The 27,562-nt window shown below is 50.6% G+C and overlaps 1 protein-coding gene across 4 annotated transcripts in view; it reads left to right on the top strand.

Moving 5' to 3' along the window:
- The window catches only part of LRRC20 (leucine rich repeat containing 20), a 74,685-nt gene extending 47,936 nt beyond the window's left edge, over positions 1 to 26,749 (top strand). For 3 of the 4 annotated variants that reach the window (XM_043926381.1, XM_043926383.1, XM_043926384.1), the window contains exons 4-5: positions 3,550 to 3,717; positions 24,255 to 26,749. In XM_043926381.1, coding sequence (XP_043782316.1) covers positions 3,550 to 3,717; positions 24,255 to 24,409 — 323 coding nt within the window. In that variant the 3' untranslated portion in view covers positions 24,410 to 26,749. The remainder of the gene's footprint in view (positions 1 to 3,549; positions 3,718 to 24,254) is intronic. The other variant, XM_043926385.1, reaches the window with a different exon arrangement.
- Positions 26,750 to 27,562: the final 813 nt, after the last annotated feature.

The following is a 27,562-nucleotide window of genomic DNA, read 5'->3' as shown; positions in this document are numbered from 1 at the left end:
GAAGATGCATTTAAAGTGAAACAAACTGTATCGGTTATGATAGGCCAGTTTTGGATTAAAGTGAGTGTAAAAGTCACCCAGTTTTGTCTGACTCTTTGCAACCCCATAGACTGTAGCCTGCCAGGCTCCTCTGTCTGTGAAATTCTCCAGGCAAGTATTCTGGAGTGGGTTGCCATTCCCTTCTCCAGGGCATCTTCCCAACCCAGGGATCAAATCGGGGTCTCCTGCATTGCAGGTGGATTCTTTACCATCTGAGCTACCAGGGAAGCCTTAGTTTTGCATTAGGAACAAATAATTTTAAATCTCAATGGCTTCAAACAACAAAAGTTTGTATTTACAGTTGGGATAGCATTGACTGTCTGTGATGGTTATCGGCACTGTTCACACAACTGAGTGCTAGGCGACTTGCTGCCTGCAGTGGTGATGGAGGACTAGACCTGAATTTTCTTGAGAAGATAAGTCAGCACAAATATGGCCCAGGAGGGCTGTGCACAGAGTGGGGAAAATAATAAAACAGTGACAACAATAATTTCCCTTGATGATAGTAAATTTCAGCAAGAACATCTAACTTTAAGTAGTGTATCTTTCTGAAGCTTCTCCTGGATAAACCAGCTGCAAGCGTTGTCCATGGTAGCTAGCCAAGCGACCCTGTGTGTGTGTCAGGAGGGTGTGGAGAGTCAGTAAGTGGCATGACTACAATTGCAGAACCTAGAACCACACTGGCCTCAGGTCAGAACCTGGCTCTGCTGTTGCTAATGTCCTGATCTATATGATGCTATCCATTCTACGCCATTTCAGTGGGTCATCGTAAGGATTAAGTTGAGGTAAAACGTGGTAACGTTGAAAAGAGGGTACCGGCATGTAGTGAGTGTTCAAGATGGTTTGCTCTATTGATCATTATGTGATCGGTCCCCTTGTGCAGTCATGTCCCGACTCTGTCTGTTCCTCCCAAGAGGACCTGAGGTATCCAGAGGTGTCAGGAGGATCTATTGTACCTTTGGGATGGACCACCTAGTGAGAAAATAATCTGTAATTTGATAGGAGTGAGAGTTGCCCTTTTCTAGAATGGGGTTTGACCAGATGGAATCAAGCCAGAAAGCATGAGGAGAAAAAGAGCTTAGGAAGAACTTGCTGCTCAGAGTGGTTCTTGAGCAAACATTCCTGAAACAGGAATGCCTTGTTTGGCTTGGAGTTTTTTCTAAAATTTTTATTTACTTATTTTTATTATTTATTTTTGGCTGTGCTGGGTCATCTTTCCACGTACGGGCTTTCTCTAGTTGTGGCGAGTGGGGGCTACTCTCGGTGTGGTGCACTGGCTTCTCATTGTGGTGGCTTCTCTTGTTGCAGAGCATGGGCTCCAGGGCACTTGAGCTTCAGTAGTTGCGGCTCACGGGCTCCAGAGCACAGGCCCAGCAGTTGTGGTGCATGGGCTCAGTTGCCCCGAGGCACGTGGAATCTCCCCAGACAAGGAATTGAACCCGCGTTGGCAGGCGTATACCTAACCAAAGGACTACCAAGGAAGTCGTAGCTTGGGCTTTTTAATTAACCTCACTGATAAGGGAGCAGTCTTGACCTTCTGACACCTGGGTGTTGGGATGTGGAGAGTTGACGTTGGTTTGTAAAGCTTAGAAGAGCAAGCCTCCCACGGGTCTGTCAGGCTCTGAGCCTGAACAGAAAAGATCCCTGCCCTCCTGCTTCTCCCCCAGCCCTGAGAGGAGAGGACGTGATGATGCAAAAGCCTGGGGATGATGTTCATTGTAGCCACACATGATGGCAGGGAATTTAAAGAGCCTTTGAGTCATGAATGCAGCAAGACAGAGATGTGGAGAAAAGCTATTGAACAGCAAAGAAACAGAGCTGGCAGGTCACGCTGTGCTTTCATTAAAACGCTGTCAGTCACATGAAAAGCTTTTCAGCTTCTCAACTGCGGAGATGCTCCCGGCTGATCCCAGGCACATCTCCCCAGCAGGACTCACAGACTGTGCTCTGCACGGAGGTGTCTCCAGCCTCCCTCAGAGGCTCTGCTCCCTGAAGGCCCCACTCAGCCCTGACCTGATATCAGTGCCTGGATGGACCCCTCCCCGACCCCACTTCCCTGAGGAAGTGAGCCTGTCATTCCATTCCTCCCTTCCTTCTCTTATCCGTGAATCTCAGGGGACATGGGGAACATCTGCCAGGTGTGTGCACCTTTGGGCAGGTTCTTTGACCTCTGTGATCCTCAGTGCTCTCATCCGTAAACTGGGAGATATTTGTGAGATTTCATGAACAACTAATACATTGCCTGGGACATAGCATCACTCGTTAAATATTCACACCTGTCTCCTGTCACCTTGGTCGTGTTTATCCCATGTTTGGTGACCAGTACCAGGGCATCCAGGCCCTTCCAATCCTGGCTTCTCTATCTTGGGCAAATTGCTTAACCTCTCTTAAGTCACCATTTCTGTTTCCATCAAATGGAACAGAGTAAGACAAATCTTGCAGAGCTGTTTTGAGGATCAAATGAGACAATAAGTGTCTGCTCCTGGTGGCATCTGGACTCATAGTAAGTAACAGGAAAATGGAGCTCTTGTTACTGCTTCTTTAGTACCGCACTGGAGTCCAGCAAGATGATGTTGTATGACTTCTCGTGTGTTGTGTGAAGATCACCCCAGAGGACATTCCAGGGCAACCGGGGCCCAGACCCAGATGTGAGTGCTGGACCTGCAGATCCTTGGCCTGATCATAAAGGGCCTGGATTACCTGGGGGAGGAGGTCTTGCTGCTGCTGCTGCTAAGTCGCTTCAGTCATGTCCGACTCTGTGCGACCCCATAGACGGCAGCCCACCAGGCTCTGCCGCCTCTGGGATTCTCCAGGCAAGAACACTGGAGTGGGTTGCCACTTCCTTCTCCAATGCATGAAAGTGAAAAGTGAAAGTGAAGTCACTCAGTCATGTCCAACTCTTCGCGACTCCATGGACTACAGCCTACCAGGCTTCTCCATCCATGGGATTTTCCAGGCAAGAGTACTTGAGTGGGTTGCCATTGCCTTCTCCGGAGGAGGCCTTGGGGGTGTACTGAAGAGTTACAAGCTCAGAGCTGTGCTCATGAAGTGAAATAGGTCCCATTGTGCAGTGTTGATTGGAAAGGGGCTGGAGGCAAGAGTCCAGGGAGGAGGCTGCCAGAGTGGTCCAGGTGAGAGGGACTGGGGGGAACAAATTCAAGAGCCTGTTTGAGCTGCAGTAAGGAAAACCTGTCTGGTCATTCTGGATACCTCAGTGCAAGGATGCTGTCGCCCCTAAACCAACCTCAGGAAGGACCCCAGATGTGCCATCCTAAGCAGGGGTGAGAGCCTTGCTTTCCAAAGCCAAAAGCAGGGCGCCCAGCTGGAATGATGGGTGGCAGTGGTCAGGGTTACCCCTGCTTGTGCATGAATATGGAATGTACCCTTTGGAAGGACTTCCTTTGCATCTGGGTTTCCTCGCAGCCTTCCTGGCCCAGGCAGCCAGCAGTCACTGTGGGCTCTGGGTTGTTTCTGCTTCCCCCCTCCTTATTCTTCCTTCCCACCTGGCAGAACTCCACCTGGAAGGGAACTTCCTGCACCGCCTTCCCAATGAGGTCAGCACCCTGCAGCACCTCAAGGCCATTGATCTGTCCCGGAACCAGTTCCGCGACTTCCCTGAGCAGCTCACCACCCTGCCTGCACTGGAGAACATCAATCTGGAAGAGAATGAGATTGTGGGTGAGTGGACCCAGCCCGTGGCCCTGCCCCTCCTCTGTCTACAGAGCCTGCCCTGAGCTCCCTTGCCTGAGTTGAGGCTCACAGGGCCTTCTGGGGCACAAGGCATGGGGCTCTGGAGGCAGAGTTTCATAGACAAGAGTGCAAGGTTGGGCTGTCTGGTCTGAGTTTCCTGAGTACAGGGCATTGAGCCTAGAAAGGTAACTATTATGAGGTCCTGCTGCCTGCCAGGGGCCAGGCTGGATACTTACTTTCACCTGGCAGGTGGAAGGTCTTGGCTTTTCACACTGCGAGCCCTGAACTAGTTGGGCCATCTTGGACCTCAGGCTCTCCTTCTCTTGTCTCCATCTGCCAGCCTTGGCTGCCTTTACGACCCTTCAGTTCAGACCTATGTGTTAACTCCTGCCTGAGTCCCTGGCTCTCCCTCCCTGGCTTCACAGGAGCTCTTTGCCATTATTAAGCAGGAACCCCTAGGCAAACATGTTCAGAACAGCCTCTCTGTGCCTTCCAGTACAAATATGCTCCCCCTCAGGGAAGCAGAAGTTCTCTCCCTCTGAGTCGGAGGTGTGCCTCCTGCAAACAGCAGACCCCAGCAAGCTGGGTTCCTCTGAGGTAGAAGAGGGGTTCCTTTCTTCCTTTTGTAACACTTGCATACCTCCTGGTCTCATTTGGCCTGAGCATCCTCTCCGACTGCTGTCTAGCCTCCCCAAGAGAGAGTCCGGCACTCACAGGGTCCCTCGGTACCCCTCCTCCTCGGCTCCTCCTGCAGCTGCTTTGGCAGGCTCTGGAAGCCCATCTCCAGCTGCATGTTGCCTTCTCTCACATTGCCTCTAATGTTGATGGTTAATAATAACCCCCTTCAGTTATGCATTCATTTTTGTAAGCTCTTTTACAGGCATTATGCTATTAGATTAAAAGCAAGAGGTCTCTGGTGGTTTGGCGCTGCCTAGTGCACTGGTGAGCCTCCCTTCTATCAAGGATGCTGCCTGCAGGGCTCAGGCTCTGGCTGAGTGGGAGGGGGAACAAGCTAAGCTCTGAATTTTGGGGTCCATCCTTTTACAGGTGTGTAAACTGAGGCTCAGAGAGGTTATGAGAGAGCATGGGGTTGCACAGTGAGACCACAGAAATGCCGGGGTAAGAGTACATGATTCTAAAACTCAGCCCTATGCCTGGAGAGGGCTTCCCTTGTCTGGCCTCTGGGAAGGCCCTAGGGGTGGGCTCTGGTTCAGACTTGCCATCCCAAGACCAGGATCACTGAATGTCTGGCCCCTGGGTTGGCAACCCCTGGCCTCTTGGGCCTTTGTGCTGTCTTTAAACAGAAGTGCCTGTTTACTGTATAGCTCCTGACCACTTAGGGCTTCCCTCATAGCTCAGTTGGTAAAGAATCCGCCTGCAATTCAGGAGACCCTGGTTCAATTCCTGGGTTGGGAAGATCCTCTGAAGAAGGGATAGGCTACCCTCTCAAGTATTCTTGGGCTTCCCTGGTGGCTTAGTTGGTAAAGAATCGAACTGAAATGCCTGCAGTGTGGGAGACCTGGGTTCGATCCCTGGGTTAGGAAAATCCCCTGGAGAAGGGAAAGGCCACCCACTCCAATATTCAGACTTGGAGAATCCCATGGACTGTGGAGACATTACTTTGCTGACAAAGATCCGTCTAGTCAAAGCTATGGTTTTTCCAGTAGTCATGTACGGATGTGAGAGTTGGACTTTACAGAAAGCTGAGCACCGAAGAATTGATGCTTTTGAACTGTGGTGTTGGAGAAGACTCTTGAGAGTCCCTTGGACTGCAAGGAGATCCAACCAGTCCACCCTAAAGGAAATCAGTCCTGAATATTCATTGGAAGGACTGATGTTGAAGCTGAAACTCCAATACTTTGGCCACCTGATGCGAAGAATTGACTCACTGGAAAAGACCCTGATTCTGGGAAAGATTGAAGGTAGGAGGAGAAGGGGAAGACAGAGGATGAGATGGTTGGATGGCATCACCTACTCAATGGACATGAGTTTGAACAAGCTCCGGGAGTTGGTGATAGACAGGGAAGCCTGGTGTGCTGCAGTCCAAGGGGTCGCAAAGAGTCGGACATGACTAAGCGACTGAACTGAACTGTATAGTCCAGGGAATGCAGAGTCAGACACGACTGAGCAACTTTTACTTTCCAGATCACTGGGGTCTTGCCCTGAGCTCTTCATTCTCGGCCAGGCCCTCCTTGCTGGTCCCTTCCTCTGCTGCCTTTTGTTCTTCGAGGCATTCCTGATTGCGGCTTTTCCAAATGGGGCAGTAACCAAGAAAGGGCTACTTGTTTGGGCTAATGTCAAGACCAGAGCTGGGTGGGTAGCTGCAGGCAGGCAGGTCAGGATAAGTATTGGCCAATGGCTTCCTCACTTACTGACTGTATCTTTGAAAGACTTGCATCCTTTCTCTAAGCTTCTGCTTCATCTCCGCTTTCACATGGTGGTTCTCCGACCCTCCCCAAATCCCTGCCCCAAAAGGTGGCTTTTCCTCAAGCAGGAGAGCAGGGTGAGTGGGCATCTCTTCTGGCTGTAGCATAAGGAGTGACTCTCCCCGAAATGAGAAGTACAGGGTGACAGATCCCCTAGTCTTCCTCCCTCCAGCAAGGTTGACAACATTCCTTAGTAGCAACAGCTCCCAGAACCTAGATCAGCTGTTTTAGCTTATTCTTTTGTACGCATATCTCTTCCTTTCTACAGTGACAGTAATAACTCTGCACATGGAAGCATCTTGCAGTTTACCAAGAACGCTCATGTGCAGGCCCAAGACAAGAGGGTGATCATCCCATTTGATAGATGTAGAAACTGAGGCACTAAGATTCCCCCGGCCTTCATGGTCAAGTGTCTGTTGAACACCTGGCCAGGTAACAGGGACTTCAGCCACTGGGCTGTGTTTCCCAGTCAGTTCAGTCTGTGACAGTCTCCTGCTGCCCAGGCCTGGGGGTCATGGGGATACTGGGGAATGCCCTTGCCTCCAAGTTTTCCCCAGGTGCCCAATGGCTCCTAGAGATGCTTGGCTGATCCTAGGACTGCTCCACTGTGGGATGCCCTGGGCATTCTCCCCACACCAGATGGAGAGAGGGGCACATGGGTAGAGAGGGGCAGTGGTGGTTCCTTGCTGGAATCTCCTTACTTCTACGTTCTACCTCTCTCCAGCCCACCCTAGTTACTTGGATGGATTCCTGACTCCCAGACCAGTGCAAGACCAGGCCACAGCCTTTACAGCCCAGGTTGGAGGGAGGAGGGCTGTAATCACAGTGAAGTAGGTGAGGGCTGCATGCTCCTTCATTGTGGAAACAGCTTTGCACTGTTGGCTGGTTGTAGACAATCTCCCGCAGGAGCTCATTGGAATAATTGTGGAAGGAACTTAGGATGTCTTCAGTTTGGCTTATTTTTCCCCTCAGAGCTCTCAGAGGGGATTGGAAGATTTTCAAGAAAATGTTTTCTAAAGCAATAAATTGGAGGTGCATGAATCTCCTTAAAGCTTTAGTTCAGTACGTAAAGAAGCAGCAGCTCTGAAACAAGCTCCAGGTGCATCTGAAGGGACCTCTTCAAAAGATGCCTCTGGCCCAGCCTCAGGAAGGCCTGGAAGCTTCCAAGAGCAGTGGCATCATCTTTTTTTTTAATTTTAATATTTATTTATTTTTCCATTTATTTATTTGACTGCTCCGGGTCTCACCTGTAGCACGCAGCATCTTCAATCTTCATTGCAGTGTGTGGGATCTCCAGACAGGGCATGCTAAGACTTTAGTTGCAGCTTGTGAACTCTTAGTTGCGGCATGCAGGATCTAGTTCCCTGACCAGGGATCGAACCCAGGCCCCCCTGCATTGGGAGCACCGAATCTTAGCCACTGGACCACCAGGGAAGCCCCTAGCAGTGGCATCTTGTTTCTGAACAGTGCCACTGGCCAGCACTCTCTGGGCCATGATGCGGAGAGAGGCTCGGCTCAGGTCCATGGAGGGGAGAAGACACAGGGCCTCATCAGCGTATGCAGGCTGGGAGAGGCAGGGACACTGCCCTCTGCTTTCTGGTTCAACTGCGGGTGATGGGAGGATGCTCATCCTTGGTGCTCACTGGTAGCAGGAGGCCCTCAGGTTGAGGATCTGGGTGGCACGTGGAGGCCTCATTGCTGCTGCCTCCTACAGACAGTCCTCTGGTTTGTGTGTGACTTGGCCTTCAAGTCCTGTCATGTCCAGAGCCAGCGTGAGCACGGTGTCTGCATGCAGCCAGCTTGCAGCTGGTTGGGAGCACAGTGCAGAGCAGGCATCCCAAAGTCTCAAAGGCTCTCTGAAATGACTGATACTGAATAGGGCCAGTTGTTTCAAGTTGCCAGCTGTGACCCACTAGTAAGCTGTGAGACCAGCATGTGCCAGGGTACCTCACCTGTAGCATGATACACAACCACTTTGTGACTTTATTTCAGTTTTTCTATATGCTGCATAAATATAGGTACTGGGTCATGATGTAAAATGTATTTCTTTTTTTTTTTTTTTGGCCACTCCACGAGGCTTGTGGGATCTTAGTTCCCTGACCAAGGATCAAACCCATGCCCCCTGCAGTGGAAGCGTGGAGTCCTAACCCCTAGACCACTGGAAGTCCTAAAATGTATTTCTTGCTGTGAGTCACAATGAGAAAATAACAAAAGCTGCTTCTCTGAGTTGTCCCACAGTGACTTGGGGTCTGTGCTCAGCCGGCCTAGCTCCCTGTCCTTCAGCTCTCCTCCCTCAGCTACGCTACATTCTTCCCTCCTCCCATCTCCACCCGCATCTCTGTCCATCTTGGTCACCACCACTGCATCCTCCTGGCGAGTAGTTGTTGGGAGTGTTGTGAGGATGGGCTGTGGGGCCCCAGCTGAGGGGATGATCTCAGCTCTCCTCTTACCTGAGTATGGAGCCAGGTAGATGGTAGGTTCAGTGCTACCTGGCCCTCTACCCCATCCCACCTCACCTCACACACCCTGCATGGCCTGAGCTCATAGTCCAGAAGTCCTGCCTCTGGTCTTACCATTTTCCCTGCCTCTGTCCTAACCCCCCAAGTGCAGGTCCGAGCCTGGTGCAGATGAACAGGAAGTGGTGCAGGTGACAGGACTCTCCCTCCCCCACTCGCTGGCTCCCAGCACACACACCGCAAGTGCCCCCATCCAGATGGGAGGCTTCCTGGGTCCTTGGAGACAAGCCTGCCAGGACATGGTGGTTTCCTCCAGGCACTCCCGAGAGAGAGAAAAGGGTTTGTAGCTTAGAGTGTTTATTCCAACAACAGTGCATCACAGGTTTCTGGGATATGGGATGGTCCTTATATTTTCCAAACCAGAAAGAGGTATATGGAAACTTCTGAGTGTGTATAAACAAGACTGCTTGGGGAGAGAGAGTCTCTGCAGAGATAGGGGCTACAGAGATGAAGGAGATACAGATCCTGACCTCAAGCAGCTTACAGACGGTAGGGGAGGTCTGAGTGGAAGTGGAGAGTAAGCTGCTAGATAAGACATGGTCGGGGGACTTCCCTGGTGGTCTCGTGGTTATGACTCCATGTTCCACTGCAGGGGGCATGAGTTTGACCCCTGGTCAGGAACTAAGATCCTGCATGTCTTTTGGGACAGCCAAAAAAAGACCAGACATGGTCGGGAGGGCTGAGTGGCCATCCAACTATCCTTGTGAGGTGGGGTTCCCAAGAGAGCCCTGGGAAAGCTTTGGAGGAGGTGGAGCCATTTAGTCTGACTGTGAATGCTGACACAAGGAGAAGATGGGTCACTCATCCTATGAAAGCCAGGGAGTCAGTGCTTTACCCCGGCAGCCGTAACAGAGGGCTTGAAGGTGGGTGCTGAAGCAGTGTTCACGCCGAAGAACTTGGAAGTGCTTGATGCTGCAGAGCAATTCAACATGGCCCTAGAGCATGTGTGGGGTGAAGGGAAACCAAGTACTGAAGAACCTTCATTTTGCTAAGTAGGAGACTATTTTGGCTAAGCTAGAATTTCACTTTTTGTCACTCTCAATTCACTGTTTTGTTTTGTTTTTTTTTAACCTGATGCATTCACTGTTCCAGAGAGAGCAAGAGATCATAGGAAAAGAAAATCTTGCTAAGAGTTTAACAAATAGAGCAATGGTACTTGTAAAAGGAAAAGTACAGCTATCCTTGGTTTTTTGAAGGTTTGCTTTACACCTCTTCACTTCACTTCACTTTGATTTCACTAGTCAAAGAAATCTGAAGAGGATTTTCACTTTTATGAAAAACTAGGAAAAGTGCAAACAGCATTCAGCATTCATTTTGCAGCAAGTGTTAATAGAGGAAGCTCCTATCCTGAGCAGGGAGAGTGGCCCCGCCAAGCTTCTACCCAGGATCCCCACTCAGCATCAAGCCGCCATTGCTTTGAATTGTGTCTGTGAACATCTGTGCTTTATCTCCATTTATTTTGTGTGTCTGTTAGTAAGTGGAAGTGAAAGTCAGTCAATTGTGTCTGACTCTTTGCAACCCCGTGGACTATAGTCCATGGAATTCTCCAGGCCAGAAAACTGGAGCGGGTAGCCTTTCTCTTCTCCAGGAGATCTTCCCAACCCAGAAATTGAACCTAGGTCTCCTGCATTGCAGATGGAGTCTTTACCAGCTGAGCCACATGGGAAGCCCAAGAATACTGGAGTGGGTAGCCTTTCCCTTCTCCAGCAGATCTTCCCAACCCAGAAATCAAACCGGGGTCTCCTGCATTGCGGGCAGATTCTTTACCAACTGAGCTATCAGGGAAACAAGATGTGTCCTAAGGTGATTGCTTCTTCACTTTGTACCATTTCTGCTTACAAAAGCTTTCATGTGAACTCTCTGCTTTTGGATAGCGGGATACATCTGTATCTGTATTGCACAGAGATGCTTTGGGCTGCATTTACTTAATTCTGCCCAATACAGTTTCACTTCTTACTGTTGAGGCCAACAATTCTCAGAGTTGGTGGGGGTGGGAGTGGTTCCAGGACCAGCAGCATCACCTTAGAACTTGATAGAAGTACATATTTTCTGGCCCCTCCCCAGACCTCCTCAATCAGAAACTGGGGGAGGGAAGTGGACAGCAAATGGTTTTGTTTTCTCATTTTGACCTTGCCACGTAGCTTGTGGGATCTCATTTCCCCGACCAGGGATTGAACACAGGCCATGGCAGTGAAAGTATTAAATCCTAACCACTAGACCACCACCTGATGTGGAGAGCTGACTTATTGGAAAAGACCCCAGTGCTGGGAAAGACTGAAAGCAGGAGAAGGGGACGACAGAGGATGAGGTGGTTAGATGGCATCACCAATTCAATTGACATGAGTTTGAGCAAGCTCCGGGAGTTGGTGAAGGGCTCACAAAGAGTCAGACACAACTGAGCGCCTGAACAACAACAGACCACCAGGGAACTCCCTGGCGATTTATATGAATAATCACTGACCCTGCCCCCAAATGATGCAGACGCATGCTGAAGTTTGAGAACCCCCGTCGAGGCTCTGGCTTCTCCAGGTGTCACCCAGGGGCAGGGTGGAGTTCATGTTAGAAATTCAGAACCATGGACAGAGGAGCCTGGTGGGCTACAGTCCATGGGGTTGTAGAGTCAGACAAAGCTGAGTGACTAGCAGTTTCTCTTGTGTGGCTCAGTTTGTAAAGAATCTGCCTGCAATGCAGGAGATGCAGCAAATGTGAGCTCGATCCCTGGGTCAGAAACATGGCAACACACTCCAGGATTCTTACCTGGAGAATTCCATGGACAGAGGAGCCTGGTGGGCTACAGTCCATGGGGTTGCAGAGGGTTGGACATGACTGGTGACTGAGCACACCCAGGCTTCACCTCCAACCTCCTGAATCATAATCTGCACTTGAGAAAGACACCCAGGTGCCTTCTGTGCACAGCAGGACCTTTTTCCTAAAGCCCCCAGTGCCTGCTAATTGGCCCCGCCCTCCTCCCAAGCACAGTGCTCCTTGAGCCTCATGGAATTCCTCAGGGTACCTGCCACAGATCCACATTTGGATCCCTCTGGAGCGCTTGTTAAAAAGGAAGGCTCCTGGGTCTCCTCTCAGACCCACCACATCAGATTTTGTATGGATGGGACCCAGGAATCTGCCTTTCTAACACGTGCCCTGGGCGAGGCAGTGGTGTGTTGATCGAAAATTTGTGCAACTGATGTCTATCATTCTCTCCTTTCCTCACATCCATCCAGCTAGTGCCTAGTACAGCCCACTCTGCTTTCTGAATCATCTATTGCAACTGGTTCTTCCTTTCATACTTCACAACCTCCACCCCTGACTCCCAGTCTTCATCATAGTTTATCTGGGCCATGGCGCCAGCCCTCAAACATAAGGTTTCCACAAAGTACAGGACCCTCATCCCCTGGGATACAAGGATGACAATGAGGGGGGCACTGTGGAGACTTGGGGGGAGCACTCCTGCCCCAAGGGGACACCTGCACGCCTGCCACAGCCCAATGTATCTCTGGGGGCCCAGGCCCTCTGTCGCAGTAACTTCTCCCTCCTCTGGGAAGGTGGTGGGGGGAAGAGGCAGATCCCTGCAGGGAACCACAGCTTCACTCTGGTCTCCATCAATAGAAGAAAGTCTGCAGGGTGTCCTCCCTGAGCCTGGGGCACAGGTGCCCACTAGGGCCTCAGGATTGCCCTCCCACTGCATTGGTGTCAGTATGCCAGCCTCACCCTGTTTCACAGAATGAGTTAATCAGCATCACAGGAGCAGAGAGGCCTGGCTTTATTTCACTCTGGGGCTCTACCATGCTGCCCCTCAGTGGGAGGTTCTGCAGGCTCTGTTTGTTTGTTCTGGAAACTCTCGAGGGGGTGGGGAGATGAGCCACTAGCACTGAGTACCAAGTGCTAAGTGAGAGGGCCACATAGCGGCTGAGCAGGGAAGGGCTTCCTGGGGAGCAGGAGTGAGTGGGGCCCAGTCCTCTTGTTCTGAAGCACAGCCTCTCTGTGCCTCTTGGGGGACAGAAGGAGACTTCTTTCATAAGAGCCCAGGAAATAGTTTTTAAATAGAGGAAACCCTAGAAAAGCAGAAGTGGAACTAATGTTCCATTTGATCTGAAAAGATAAAATCGCACCGATTTCAAAATCTAACAGCCATGGCTGCTTGACACTGCTCTTATGTAATTCTCATTTAATTTGCTCAGGCCTCTCTTCTGGATAGGAGGTGTTACCTTCACTTGACAGCTAAGAGACAGGCTCAGAGAGTAAACAGATTGCACAGGGGTGTGTGGTGGAGGCAGGATTTGAACCCAGGTCTTTGGCATTCCTGGGCCCACATTGTCTTTGGTGTTCCAGAGCTTGCCTGGTCTACATGTGCTGGGTGTGGAGGGTGTGGGTGGCGCCCAGAGAAGCATGTACAGGTGCCACATGTCTGGTAGCACCAGTATGATGTTGGCCAGGTCACAAGGGGAGAGTTTTCCTACCCTGGTCTTGCTCAGCCCTGGCACGATCCCTATGGTGGCAGAGAAGGGAGCTCTCCCTGCAAGGAGTCACACTACAAGGGCTTTTAGCTGCTATTAACAAGGGGCCAATTGGCAAGCACATTTCCTGTAGCTTCCTGCCTGCCAGAGAAGGCTGTTAACTTGTGCATGTTTGTGTGTGTTAGCCGCTTGATTGTGTTAGACTCTGCGACCCTATGAACTTTGGCCTGCCAGGCTTCTCTATCCATGGAATTCTGTAGGCAAGAATACTGGAGTGGGTGGTCATTCCCTTCTCCAGAGGCTCTTTCCAACCCAGGGGTCGAACCTGGGTCTCCTGCTTTGCAGGCGAATTCTTTACTGTCTGAGCCACCAGGGAAGCCCTGCTAATCCCTAAGACGTGTCACAGCAGAGGAGGTCTGGGAAGACAACGTCAAATCCCTGACACTATCCTCCTGCCCCTGGATCTTGGACTCTAAGCCTGTCTGAGGGGACTCCTAGGCACTGGGTTTGAATCCCGCCCCCCGCCCCGAGCATACAACAGTCTGAGCCTTGCCCTACCCCTTCCACCAGGCACTAAGTGTTACAGGGCCCGGGAGAAGAGAATTCGCCCTCCAAGGTGGCAGCGGTCCGTGTGGCACGGTGGACTCATGCCCTCCGCCCAGTATGTCCTTGTTCAGCACCAGCAGAGTGCTGCCGCGTACCCCACCGTCAGTGAGAAGTCAGTGCATGCATCGATCGTGAAGCCATCGTTAGACACAGTGTAGGAGTGCTTGCTGGCTGTGGAGCCCCTTGAGGGAGAAGCTTGGAGTAAACAAACAGTCTTCAACATCAATTAGACTTGGCTTCCAGACGGGGAGGGGAGGAAAGCTCTTGCTGCAGCTCCTGCACATGTGTCTGCCTGGAGGGAACTAGCAAGCCAAGCCTCTGGACAGAAGACCTTTCACACACCTGGTCTCTGCCCAAATGGCATCCTCTGTGCCAACCAGTGAGTGGTAAAACCTTGATTACCCAGAACCTCCAATTATCCAGGATGCTCGTTACACTCTGTCGGTAGCACACAGGAGAAGAGCAAGAAAAGTTCTCTGACATTTGCTTAAAACAAAGCACTAAGAGACGGTCTGTCCCTGTCTCTGTCCAGAGTGCTGGAGAGCAGCCCAGATGCTCTGACTCTCAGAACTCAGCCTTGCAAGGATCTTATTCAGGGAGTAAGAGGCTCCCAGGGGCACAAACACAGACTTAGGCAATGGGGAAATGTTCATTCACCAGCTGTTTTTTGACTGGGCAGCTTGCTCTTCACTTGGCACTGTGCTGGAGATGGAGATGGACAAAGCACGCTCCCTGTTCTTTCAGGGTCGTGGCATGTCAGTTACCCTGGCTGATACTTAGTGACTGTTTACTTCACATCTGGATCCTCTCTAAGCATTTTCAAGTGTGCTTTTGTTTAACGTGGGTGACAGCCTTATGTTGTTGTTTAGTTGCTAGGTCATGTGACTCTTTGCAACCCCATGGACTGCAGCACGCCAGTCTCCGCTGTCCTTCACTATCTCCCGGAGTTTGCTCGCATTCGTGTCCCTCGAATCAGTGATGCTATTTAACCATTTCATCCTCTTCTGCAATCTTCTTTTGCCTTCAATTTTTCCCTTATGAGGCAGGTACTATTATTCTCTCCAGGTGAGGAAACCATGGCTCAGGGAAGTTAAATAACTTGGTCAAGGTCATGCTGCCTGGACAAAACCAGGATCCCAGCCCAGACAGTCTCTCTCCAGAAACCTAGCTGTTGAAGACAGTGCTTTGCATTAGAAGAGGGACCTATAGCTGGAGGGAGATTGAAAGCCACAGGAAAATTATGGCTGAAGCACACAACTTTGGTTGGAGGGAAATTCCCTTGGGGTGGAGAGAATGGGGGTAAGGTAATGAGGCAGGATTTCCTAAGCCATGAATTCAGGCAATCAGCTTGGCTGTTGACGGCTCCGCCCCACACAGTGCAGCAGATGGGCAGCATCCTAGGATGGAAGTGCTAGATGAGTGTTTTCACCAAATTCTCTCATTAAGCTTCACCAGGAAGACCAGTGGTATTCAAACTAGCTCTGCATTCAAATCATCTGGAAGATTTCAAAGTACCTGAGTCCAGACCATACCCCATGCCAGTTAAGTCAGAATCTCTGATGGAGGGTTTGGGGCTTGATGATTTTTTTTTTTAAGCTCCCCAATGATTCCAATGTGCAGGCAAGGTAGAATCACTGAGCTAAACCAGAACTTTCCAACAACATACATTCCATCCCTCAGGAAACTGTAACCTCCTTCCTTCTCCTCCCTATGTCAGTTGTATGTGTGTGTGTGCACGCATGCTTAGCTACATCAGGATGGGAAGAGCAATCAGCCCAGCCGTGAGAGCTGACAGTTGGCTGGGAGGGTGACAGAGGTGAGCTCTGTGGACTTGCCTCTTGGCCTCTTTTCCCACTGACCCTACTGGACCCTGGGCATGGTGCTCTGCTGTCCCACAAACTGCCCCTCCTGATTTCCTTGTCGCACACCTAGCGTTTTCATTTATAAATGAACCAAAGGCAACTGAGAACATATAGATAGCAAAACTGTGGGCCAGTTCCCAGAGTTCAAGTTTATTCCAAAGAATCATAGTGTAAGTAGACAGGAATAGGCCTGAGCTCTGGCCCCGTGTGCTCGGGAGCCTGTGGTCCTGCCTGGGTGGCCTACTTGACTTGGCTCCCCAGTACTGGACATGCTCACTCAAGTTCAATGACCTCAGCTTGGTAGCTTGAAATTGACCATGGTAGGAATATTTATACTATGAAAAAATTGGCACATGCTGGGAATTCCCTGGTGGTCCAGTGGTTAGGATTCAGGGCTTTTGACTGCTGAGGGTCTGGTCAGGGAACTAAGATCCCACTGTGTGTTAGTCTCTCGGTTGTGTCTGACTCTTTGAGACTCCATGGACTGTATGTAGCCTGCCAGGCTCCTCTGTCCATGGAATTCTCCAGGCAAGAACACCGGGATGGGTTGCCATCCCACTGTGTAGTACAACCAAAAAAAAAAAAAAGAAAACCTTGGCAAATGCCACAAATCAGGGATGTTTCCCTCCGGGAAGTGGAGTGTTAAACCTTAGCCAGCTCATCACTTCCTTGTTGGTGCCCTCCCACCCCTCCCACTTCGCCTCCACCACCACCTGTAACTCATTTTGTTTTCTAGAAGCTGGTTTCCCTGGTGAGGCCCTCCCGTACTCATTCCCACCTAGTGCTTATCTTAAAAGCGTTTCTTCCTATTTTTCCAGTTTGTAAAGGAGGTCTGATTTCGCTGACAATGATCTTAAGTCTGAGCAGAAAGAGTTGTAAAGTTGGTAGCAGTGAGCTTAGGTTCTGACCACGGAGAGGATTTACAAAGGATTCACAAAGGAGCCATTCACACGTCCACCCCCACCTGGGAGAGGAGCTTTCAGGAGGCCATTCCTTTTCCATCCCACGTGTCCTTCACCCCTCACTTCCAGACTCTTGCTGTACACACAGCAGATGAGGCGGCTCTTGTCCTCCATCCTCCAGCACAAAGGAGGGACCGGCAGATACTTAATGGGAGGTCACAGCAAAACTGCCATTGTTTCCTGAGGCCCTCCCAGAGCTTCTAACTGAAACAGTTGGAGGAGCAGCGGGGTGGGGGTGGGCGGGTGCAGGGACTTCAGTGGGGAAGGGGAGGGACACAGGAGAGAAAAAGGGGAAATCTGCCCTGGAAGACAAATTGCCAGGCTTGGGCCAGGCAATCTGAGTTACTTACTTGGCTGTCTGCAGAGCAGCCAGAAATAGGACTATGTTATTTCTTTATTTTTAATTTCTTATTTATTTATTTTGGACACAATCTCCAGCATGCGGGATCTTAGTTTCCTGACCAGGGATCGAACCCATGCCCCCTGCATTGGGAGCACAGAGTCTTGACCACTAGATCTCCAGGGAAGTCCCAACCGTGTTATTTCTGAAGAGAATCATTATGACCTGGCTTTGACTGCATATCAGATCTGGGCTGGAGAGTGCCTCTGGCAGGCAGCCACACTAGAAGCCCACGGGCTCACCTTGCTGGCCAGCCTGTGATGAGGAGGAGGGAATCACAGTGGGGCTTTTCTCCTTCTATGTTTTTCTTTCCCCGGAACCCTGCCTTTAGGGAAACATAGTGTCTCAAGGTTCATTGGTGGATTCCTTAAAACACTGTGCTCCCCATCCTCTTGATAGGGTTGCCCGCCATGCTGTCTGCACCTTCTTGGGGAGCACCATCTGGTCCCTTCTGTGGGCCTCTGTAGCCTCATGAGGCAGAGGACCATTTAAAGATGAGAGATTGAGGTTCAGAGAGGTCAGGGGCCCACCTGAGGTTGCACAACTCCAAGTGGCAGATCTGAGGTCAGGGCCCGAATCTCTGCCCCGTCCTCTCCCGCAGATGGCCTGTCTTCACCAGAGGGCTTAGAACTGCCCGCACACAGCCTCCCCGAGGGACTCGGCCTGCAGGACTGGCGGGTGCGTGTGGTGCCACCTGTGCCGCCTGAGCCCGGGGCAGCTTCAGCCTTCTCCCTGTGCCGCGCCCGCCCCACACACCCAGGGCTCCGTCCAGCGCTGTGGGGCGGAGGAGGTTCAGTCACGGCCCCCACCCCGTCTTCTGAAGGGATAGCCCTGGCTGTCAGTGTCCCTCCTTGTTACAGGCACGATTCTCTGTCCCACCAGTTTACCATAGTTTGCCTGCTTGTGTCCTGTGGCATTTCAAGAGGGGCTGGAAGCTCGGTATCCTTGATCGTAGTTGTTGCAGGCTCCAGGCACCAGGAGCTGTGTCAGGGCTGAGGTGTGGGGTTGGCTCTGGCTGCCAGGCCAGCCTGGATTCTCGAGCATGAATGTGCCTGCAGCCCCCCACCCCCACCCCAGGGAGACTAAGATAGCCCCCATGTGCTGCCCACCAGTCTAAAGCCCAGGGCTGGGGCGCTGCCCTGCATCTTTACCCAGCATCCCAGGTCCCACTGAAGGAGGCATCAGGCTCCATACTCACTGCTCGGGATTCCTTGGGGATTGAGGCAGAGATGCTGAAAAAAATCCTGAAAATTCAGGCATTCTGGCTGGAAGGGTTATCTTCTGGATCAGAAGTGAGACTGCCAGCCATGTGTAAGTGTTGCTTACAGTGTTGATCCAGCCTGGGCAGCCCACAGGGCACCATGATTTGTGTCTAAGCTGCCAAGAAAACTGGCGGACTAGGGCCCTAGGCCACCAGGCTGGGGAGCCTCTGATCCCAATTCTGGAAGGGACCAGAGGGCCTCAGCTCCACCCGAAGTGGGAATCAGAAGTCCCACTGGCCTCTGCTGTGACTTCTGGAGCTCACTCAGTAACACTTGCCACTTCCCTGGGCCCAGACTCCTTCTCCTGTCAGCATCCTTTTAGACCAGAAGTGCCACACATATGAAGAATCATGCCGTGGAGGGACCATTTTTATCATCTTGCGTCTAGCTTGTGCCCCTGGCATGAAACAAGTTTGCCAGTCAATAGTGCCCATGATTACTGAAGAGAATTCAAGCTAACCTTGGAGAAGTAATTTTCTCTAAACACTGTCCATTCTGATGCTGCTATTATTGATTATTTTAAGCTTCCACAGACATAAGCAGGAGTCTGGGAGGGCGGTCTATGGTGGAAAGAGGGTTGGAGTCATCTCTCATTTTCTGGAATAATGAAAGTTGGAAACAACCTGAATGTCTTTAACAGTAGAAACATGAGCCAAAGCGTGATTGCTCCATTCTTTGGACCACCAAATGGCCATAATACTGTCACTGACTTGTAACCTGAAAAGATGTTTACAATGTGTCATCAAGAAAAACTATGTTAAAAAAAAAAAAAAAAGAAAAACTATGTTATGGCATAGTATCTAGGAGGCCATTGTTGAAACATAGTTGTGAACACACATACATACACACACATACAAGTATAAAAAAGTTGGTAAGACCATATACCTCACATTAAGTAATTGGTTCTACATGGTGGAACATGGGTGATTTTATTTCTGCTCATCAATATTTTCTCATTTTCCAAATTGGATTATTGTGCTAAAGAACTAGTAACCTATCACAACCTTGGCCCACAGAGGCCTGGCCCTGACTAGCAAAAGTGCCCAGAGTGGGTCAGGTCAGAGGAAGGGTCCCAACTCTTGAAAGTCCTGAAGTTAGAGTTGTTTAATCAAATGGTGTTGATGGTGGGTCCACTGTGTGCCCAGCTCAGGTTGGTTTTGAGCCTGAAGGAACTTATGATCTAGTTCAGGAGGTAAAACGTTCATTCATTTATTTGTTCATTCATTCATCCAACAAATAGCTATTGAGCACCTGTGGGCACTGTGCCAGGTACTGTACTTACAGCATGAACATAGCCCCAGAGTGTGATATAAGATATGTTCTCCTGTCAAGTGGTACGGGAGTTTGAATGGGGACCAGAGGGAGAGACAGAGGAGGGGGCCTTTGAGCTGGAATATGAGGATCCACAAGACTCAGTGAATGGGGATGAGGGTATGCCCCCACGGGAGGGGTGGGCTGGGGCTCTTCTTCCTCTCCAGGTGTGCCAAAGTCCAAAGATCTGGCTTCTGTTAGCAGCATGATGCCAATGTACCATGTAGCCCTAGGGAGCTTATGTAACCTCTCTAAGCCTAAGTTTTACCACCCACAAAATGCAGATCATTTCATATCCTCTTCTTCACCATCCAGCCACATCCCTCTCTTCTTAGGATGCTTGGAGACTGACTGTTCTCCTTTGTGCTTTATCCAGAAACTCTCCATTTGCCTCTTGGGCTTATTGTTTGCTAGCTTGGCTAGGCCAGTTGATTCTGCCAGCTTTAATGCAGTCTGTTGGCCCCATTGCTTCTTCCTCTAAGCTGCTCAAATGACCTTCATGTTTAACCAGGGGAAAGAAATACAGTTAATCCCACGCTATCACTCTCCTCCAGCAGAGCCATTTGGAGAACACTGAAGACTCTGAAGAGGCCAACTCCGTGGGTGGTACTTGGAAATGACAGGCTGAGAACTCAGGGAGCACTGAAAACTCGGGGAGCGCTGCTCTCTCTAGGCCTGGAGTCAGGCAGATTTGCTCTAAGGCTGGGCTGCAGCAGGTCTTCATGCCATGCCCAGCAAACCTCGGCAGGGGCATCTCAGGGAGACCCTCCTCCCCATCTCAGGAGCACTGGCCACTTTATAACCCTTGCTGCAGGATGGAGGAGTCATATAGTTCAGAGAGAGAGGTCGTTAGCAACCCCTAGTTCTTGCTTGAAGGCAGGCCAGGGTGAACAGACATCACTTAGGGGATGGTGGATGATGGGAAACCTGATTAGGTATTGAGAGTGAAACTTTCTGGCTCAACCAACTTAGCAGAATTCTTGCTAACATTGAACATGAGAGATGAACACAGAAGTGCAAAAGTCAGGCCTAGATGAAAAATCCAGGGGAGCTAGAGTAGAGTCAGAGAATCGTTGTCAGCATAGAGACTCTATGATTCAGTTTCCCTATCTGCCAAATGGGTCACTATGAAGGACCATCTAGTGCAGGGCCTCAAATATCAATTCTCAGAGTCAGCCTCTTTTCTGGGACCCATTTTATGAATAACAATGTGTTAACCTCCCTGGGCCTTGATTATCTCCTGTGTCACCTGGGATAGAATGGTAAATACTCTGTGAAATGATCTGAGTTTTTAAATAATTAATTAATTAATTTTAATTGGAGGATAATTTCTTTACAGTGCTGTGATTATTGCTATACATCAACGTGAATCATCCACGAGTGCACGTGTCTCCCCCTCCTGAACGCCCCCCCACCTCCCTCCCCACCCCATCCTTCTGTATTGTCCCAGAGCACCAGCTTTGAGTGCCCTGCTTCATGCCTCGAGCTTACTGATGACCTGACTTTTAAAAGAAAATTATTTATTTATTTATTATTGGCTGAGCCAGGTCTTTCATTGCTGTGTGCGGGCTTTCGCTAGTTGTGGTGAGTGCGGGCTGCTCTTCCTTGCAGTGCATGAGCTTCTCATTGCAATGGCTTCTCTTGTTGCAGGGCACAGGCTCTAGGGTGCAGGGGCTCAGTAGTTGTAGCTCGAGGGCTCTAGAGCACAAGCTCAGTAGTTTTGGCACATGGGGCTTAGTTGCTCCAAGGCATATGGAATCTTTCTGGACCAGAGATGGAACCTGTGTCCCCTGCCTTGGCAGGCAGATTCTTATCCCCTGTGCCACCAGGGCGGTCCATGAACTGACTTCTTAAGAGCCCAAGGCAAGAGGATTTTCTTATCTGGGCCATCAGGGGCAGAGAGAATGATGTCTGTCACACGTGCCCAGCTGCTGGCTGTGCTGTTGGCCATGGCTGTTACAAAGCTGGTATGCCAATACAGAGAAGGGGAAGCTTCCAAGTCATTAGTCCTTCTCTTCCCAGCCGTTGTTGGTAGGGCACTTGGGAGCTCACTGTGCGTGAAGAGAGACGAGGAATTCTATAGGCAGCCCCTTCCTTTGGCTCCCACTCCTGCAGCCCCCCCGCCCAGCAAGGAGCATAGGGGAGCAGGCTGCTAGCAACTGGCTAATGTGACATTAGCATGCGGATGTGCTCCAGAGAAAGCAGAAGCTGAGTGGGCATTGACAGCAGTTGATCTTGCTTTTCCTCCACTCTCAGGAACAGCGTCTGCTCACAACCTAGTGATCTGGAAACGCCTTATCTCTGCTTCTTTCCCTACCTGAGCCTCATGATTGCCTTGGGCTCTGGGTCCCTCCCCATCACCTCCTTCATGCCTCCTGTCCTCTCATCCATCACGTAGGTTCCTGTCTGTCAAACGGAGCCCCCCGGCAGCCCTCTAGCCAGTCTTGCTTGGGACCCAGCCCCAGCCATGACCCACCCTAGTAACTCCATGCCAGCTGCCCAGAACATGTTCTTGTGCCCACCATGTCTATGTGCCACCTATGGTGTTTGGCCCTGGGGATTCAAGGACAAAGAAAAGACTCTACACTTAGGAGGTTAAGAATTTCTCCTGTCTCCAGCACTAGACCCTTGGTCTAATTGATAGAGCCAGTCCCCAGGGAGCTCAGAGCCAGTCACCCCAGGGTACTAAAGGGAGAGCAAACTCCTGTGACCTGTGATCAGTGATGTTTGATGTTACTATCCCCAAAAAGATTGTGACTTGCTGAAGGCTTAGATGATGGGGAACATTTTTTTTTAGCAATAAAGTATTTTAAAATTAAGGTACGTGTATATATTTTTAGACATAATGCTATTGCATATTTAATAGACTACAGGGTAGGGTAACAACTTTTATATGCGCTGGGAAACCAAAATATTCAGATGACTCCCTTTGTTGAGATATTCACTTTGTTGCAGTGGGCTGGAGCCAAACCCACAGTGTCTCTGAGGAATCACTGCACAGATATTCTCTTATTCACACTTAAACAACCATGTGAGGTATATACTGTTATTATCCTGATATGAAGTTCATTTTATTATTTTTTAATTAAAGTATAGTTTTAGGTATATAGTGAAGTGATTCAACTATACAAATATAATATATACTTTTTTCAGGTTTCTTACCCACATAGATTATTACAAGATATTGAATATAGTTTCCTATGCTATACAGTAAATCCTTGTTATTTTTTTATATACAGTGGTGTGGATCTGTTAATCCCATACTCCTAATTTATCGCTCCTCCACTCTGCCTTGGGAGTCCCAGGTGGCTTGGTAGTAAAGAATCCAGTGCTAATGCAGGAGACACAGGAGACTTGGGTTCGATACCTGGGTCAGGAAGATTCCCCTGGAGAAGGAAATGGCAACCCACTCTGGTATTCTTGACTGGAAAATCCCATGGACAGAGGAGCCCCGAGGGCTACAGTTCATGGGGTTGCAGAGTCAAACACAACTGAGCACACACACATGCACCCTGCCTTTCCCCTTGGACAACCATGCATTGCTTTACATGTCTGTGAGCCTGCTTCTGTTTTGTAAATAACTTAATTTGTATTATATTTTAGATTCCACACATAAATGATATATGGTATTTGTCTGTCTCTATCTGACTTACTTCACTCAGTATATTATTCTTTAGGTCCATCTGTGTTGCTACAAATGGCATTATTTCATTGTTTTTTTATGGCTGAGTAGTATTCCATCATGTATATATATATATGTGTATATATATATATATACACACACACACACACACACACGACATCTTTATCCATTCTTCTGTTGATGGACACTTAAGTTGCACGCATGTCCTGGCTATTGTAAATAGTGCTACTATGAACATTATGGTGCATGTATCTTTTCAAATTAGAGTTTATGTCTTTTCCGTATATTTGACATGAAATTTAGTAATTTGCTTTAGGCACACAGCTGTTATGTGGCTGACCTGGGACTTGAACCAGAGACCAAGGGATCCTAAAGTTTAGGTGTGAGGAACTGTAAATGTTACCAAGTTTTAGTATAGCTTTAAAGAAAATGTGATAAAATTAGCCATTTTAAAATGTACAGTTCAGTGGCATTTGATACATTCACACTGCTCTGCAACTGTCAACTCTATCTAGTTCCAAAATACTTTATCACCCCAAAGGAGGCCCTGCACGGTCCCTCTCCAGTCCTTCCTTCCCCAGTCCCTGGCAACCACTAATCTACTTTCTGTCCCTGTGGTTTTGCTTGTTCTGGACATTTCATAAGAATAGAATCATGTACTCTGTGAGCTCTTATGTCTGACTTTTTTCGTTCAGCATAACGTTTTTCAGGTTCATCTATGTTGTAGCCTGTGTCAAGCTAATAGTCCGTGGTTTGTCTATACTGCTTTTTGTTTATCCATTCATCATCGGTGGACACTGGTGAATAATGCTGCTGTGGATACATGTACACAAGTGTTTTGAGTACCTGTTTGCAATTCGGTGAGTTCCACTCAGGAGTAGCATGGCTGGGATAAGTAGTAATCCTGTGTTTAATAGGATGCTTTCCTGCCTGTGGTTGTATCTCCCTGGTGGGTCCCAATGGCCCCTCACAGGGGGCCGGGTGCCAGGCGCTGAGCCCACATACAGTGAGTGAATCCATCATCCTTCTTCTCTGCCCGCGTGTCCCCGACCACCTAACCTGTCCCCTTCTCCCTGACAGACGTGCCCGTGGAGAAGCTGGCTGCCATGCCTGCCTTGCACCGCATCAACCTGCGCTTCAACCCGCTGAATGCCGAGGTGCGCGTCATCGCCCCACCCCTCATCAAGTTCGACATGCTCATGTCTCCAGAGGGCGCCCGGGCCCCCCCACCCTAGGCCTGCCCCCTCATGCCCACCCAGCAGGGGACGGAGGCCACCTGGCCCGGCGCCCCAGGGGAGGGAGTCCCATGGGCCTGTGTGAGGCCAAGCTTGGGGGGCTGGGGGCGGGCGGGCTGAGTAGCGCGTGGTGGGAGGGTGCGGCGGTCCCAGGTAGATAGCGTAGAGCGGCAGTGGGCCCTGGAGTACCTGGATGGAGGAGGCGAGGAGGGGCTTGGAGCCCAGGCAACCGGCACTCACAGCTTCTGTGCAAACCTGGGCAGGTCCTCTGAGCCGTGCAATTTGAGAAAGGGGGCATTGGCAGGGGCTTTTGCCTCCTTTTGGCTCCTTGAAGGCTTTTGGCAGAACACATACCTCCAAGTTACCTGCAAGTCGTCAGTACCTTCTGGGCCCATGGATGAGCATTGCTGCATACTTTCCGGGCCCTTGTGGGTTTGAGGCTTTGTTTCTAGTGCTGAGAGCCAGCAGCTGCCCTGAGAGTGACAGAAGACAACCTCCATCTATTAATTGTCTCCTGAGTACCGACCTGGATGAGGCCCTCCACTGTGCCCCGTCCTCAGCCCTCTGGGCCCCTGGATTGGCGCGAACCGGAACTAGGCTTCACGGGAAAGCTGCAGAGAGAGTGTGGCCCAGCGCTGAGGCGCGGCTGAGAAAGTTTGTGTAGGGGCCCAGGGACCGGCGGGGGCATATCCAGTAGGCCCTGTGCTTCCCCACGACTAAGAAGTCAGCGGGGCTGGAAGTCCAGGCTGCTGCATCCCTCCCCCGTGGTGACCGGGTCTGCCTGGCGTCGGTCCTGCTGCAGGAATGACGGCCCAGAGAGAAACACAGACATCTGCACCTGTGCCACGCTCAACACAGTCGCCCTCAGACAGTTGTCTGGCTGCCTTGTCATTGGTCCACGTGGGGGCAGAAGGCACCATGGACCCCTGGATTTGTGACCAGTTCCCAGGCCGCCACCACCCAGAGCCCTGATGACCTAGTCATCTCTAGGCCCTCGATCTGGAGTCTAGGGTGTGGCCAGGAAATTGTGTGACCAGCCACCTCTGTGTGCCCGGGACTGAGGGGTTTCCTGGGACGTGGGACTTTCAGCGCTAACACTGGGACAGCACTCAGCAAATGGGCAGCTTGTCCCTCCATGGGGCCTGGGGCTCTGGCTTCCTGACCACACCTGTGGTTTGGACAGCTGCTGACCCCTTGGTCCCCAGATATATCTACCTCCCACCTTCTCATCTGTGGAGCAAGCATACTCATAGCCCAGAGCCCACCTGGCCTGGTCTACAGGAGACAGCTGAGGCCTCAGGAGTCTGCAGCAAGCCAGACTACCCGGACCCTACATCTGTGGACTAGTGGCCCTCTTCCTGTCCTGAGGTTAGGCTGTTCACAGCTCAGACCACTGCTCAGAGCACTAACCCTTTCTCAGAATGCTCCCAGGCCCATTCCTCCTCCCCGGCTCCACGGCCTGCCCCTGCCCAGGCCTTCGGTCTCGGCAAGAGGCTGACTGGTTGGGCCACTGTTGGCCCATTGATGAATGATCGATGTTCGCTGTGCTCATCTTTCAAGGCCTGGTTGGTGAAGCTCTGGGAGAAAGTGTTTTCAGGTTGAGGAGACTAAAATGGGATCTTCTAGGGCTTTGGAGTTCAGCTGTGGATGGTGGGGACGAGTGAGCCTGTAGTCCAGCCCAGGCTGGTTGGGATACCCTAGACTGTGTCCTGGAGTGGGGTTTTTCCTTGTCAAAGAAGGGGTGCACTTTTCCAATATGCAGGAATACACTGTATAGCCAGAGCCTTGCAGCTCAAGTGTGGTCTGTGGGCCTGCAGAGTTGGCATCCATGGGAGCTCGATAGAAATGCAGAATCCCAGGCCCTATTCTAGACTTCTGGAACCAGAAACTGCATTTCAGAAGAGCTGATTCCCACAAGTCGGGGCCTGGGGCGATCCTAGGGACATTTTCAGAGAAGAGGGTGAAGGTTCTCGGCTCTCCCTCTGCACCATTGATGGAGTCTAAGTCTGTTCATGTCCCCCTAAACCAGCCCCCAGAGACCCTGGCCCCTTCTATCTTTCCAGAGGCTGTGTGGTGCTCCCAGTGAAGGGACTGACCCAAAGCCACCAAGAGAGGAGAGCTGGCTTTGCCTGGCCTTCCTGGGTAACTTCTACTGCTTCCCCAGGTTGTCACCTAAAGCCCTTAGATGGGGTGGCTTCTGGAAGCTGTTTTCTACTCTGCTTGGAGAGTTTGCCCATGCCTGCTGGGAAAGCTTGGGCACTCAGAGAAGGCCCCAAATCAAAGCCCACTGTGTGAGTGAACCCTTCGCTTCAGTCTGCAATAAAGAATGCATTGGTTTCATCTGCCTGTTGGTGTTTGATTCATTCTCATGGCACAGATCTCACATGGCCTGGGTGGTGACCCCATCCATCGGCAAAGAGGAGGGGCTGCCCCTTTGGTTGAAATTATGGGGTAAAGCAGCTTGACCCGAGTGTGGCTTGGAATATTCACAGTGGGCGGAGGCACAGCCAGGCAGAGTTGATGCCTGCCCTGACGCTGTGCGGCTGCAGAGGTCTAAACATCAGTCTGGGGGGACCTGGTACCCGCAGAAGGATGAAGGGGCCCACTGTCCCCGCCTTGCCATCTCTCCCTGACTGATGCCAGAAATTACACCCTTAGTGGTTCATTTCTCAGGGTCCAAAGTTCTCAAGGAGGGGTCTCAGGACCAGCCGGGGAGCTGGTTAGAGATCTCACTCCAACTCCACAGCTACAGAATCAGATGCTCTGGAGGTGGAGCCCAGCACGCCACTTTAGTAATCTTTAACTCCAGCTGTTCTGATGCACGTGAGAAACTGCTCCTGGCTTTGAGGTTTAAGTCAGTTTTTGTTTCTAAATCTGGGAGATCAGCCCAAGTTTGCCTTGAGTTTTAGGCCAGCCTTGCCATCACTTTTGTTTTACAAACACATATAGAGCTTAGGGCACACCAGGCAGTGTCTAAGCACATGATGGATATTAACTCATTTAATCTACCAACAAGTGCAGTGAGTTCTGTGCATTGGGCAAATTCCTTTCCTCTCTCTGGACCCTGTTTGCTGTCTGTAAAGAGAAGGGGCTGTAAGGAGATCCCCAAGAGACTTTCTAGAACTCACCCTGTCTGTGGTTCTGGGGGGCTTC

This window comes from Cervus elaphus, chromosome 15 (assembly GCF_910594005.1).
Source record: "Cervus elaphus chromosome 15, mCerEla1.1, whole genome shotgun sequence".
NCBI classification, from domain to species: domain Eukaryota; kingdom Metazoa; phylum Chordata; class Mammalia; order Artiodactyla; family Cervidae; genus Cervus; species Cervus elaphus.
Note: the sequence above shows the minus strand (reverse complement) of the source record. Positions and strands in the feature narration are given on the sequence as shown.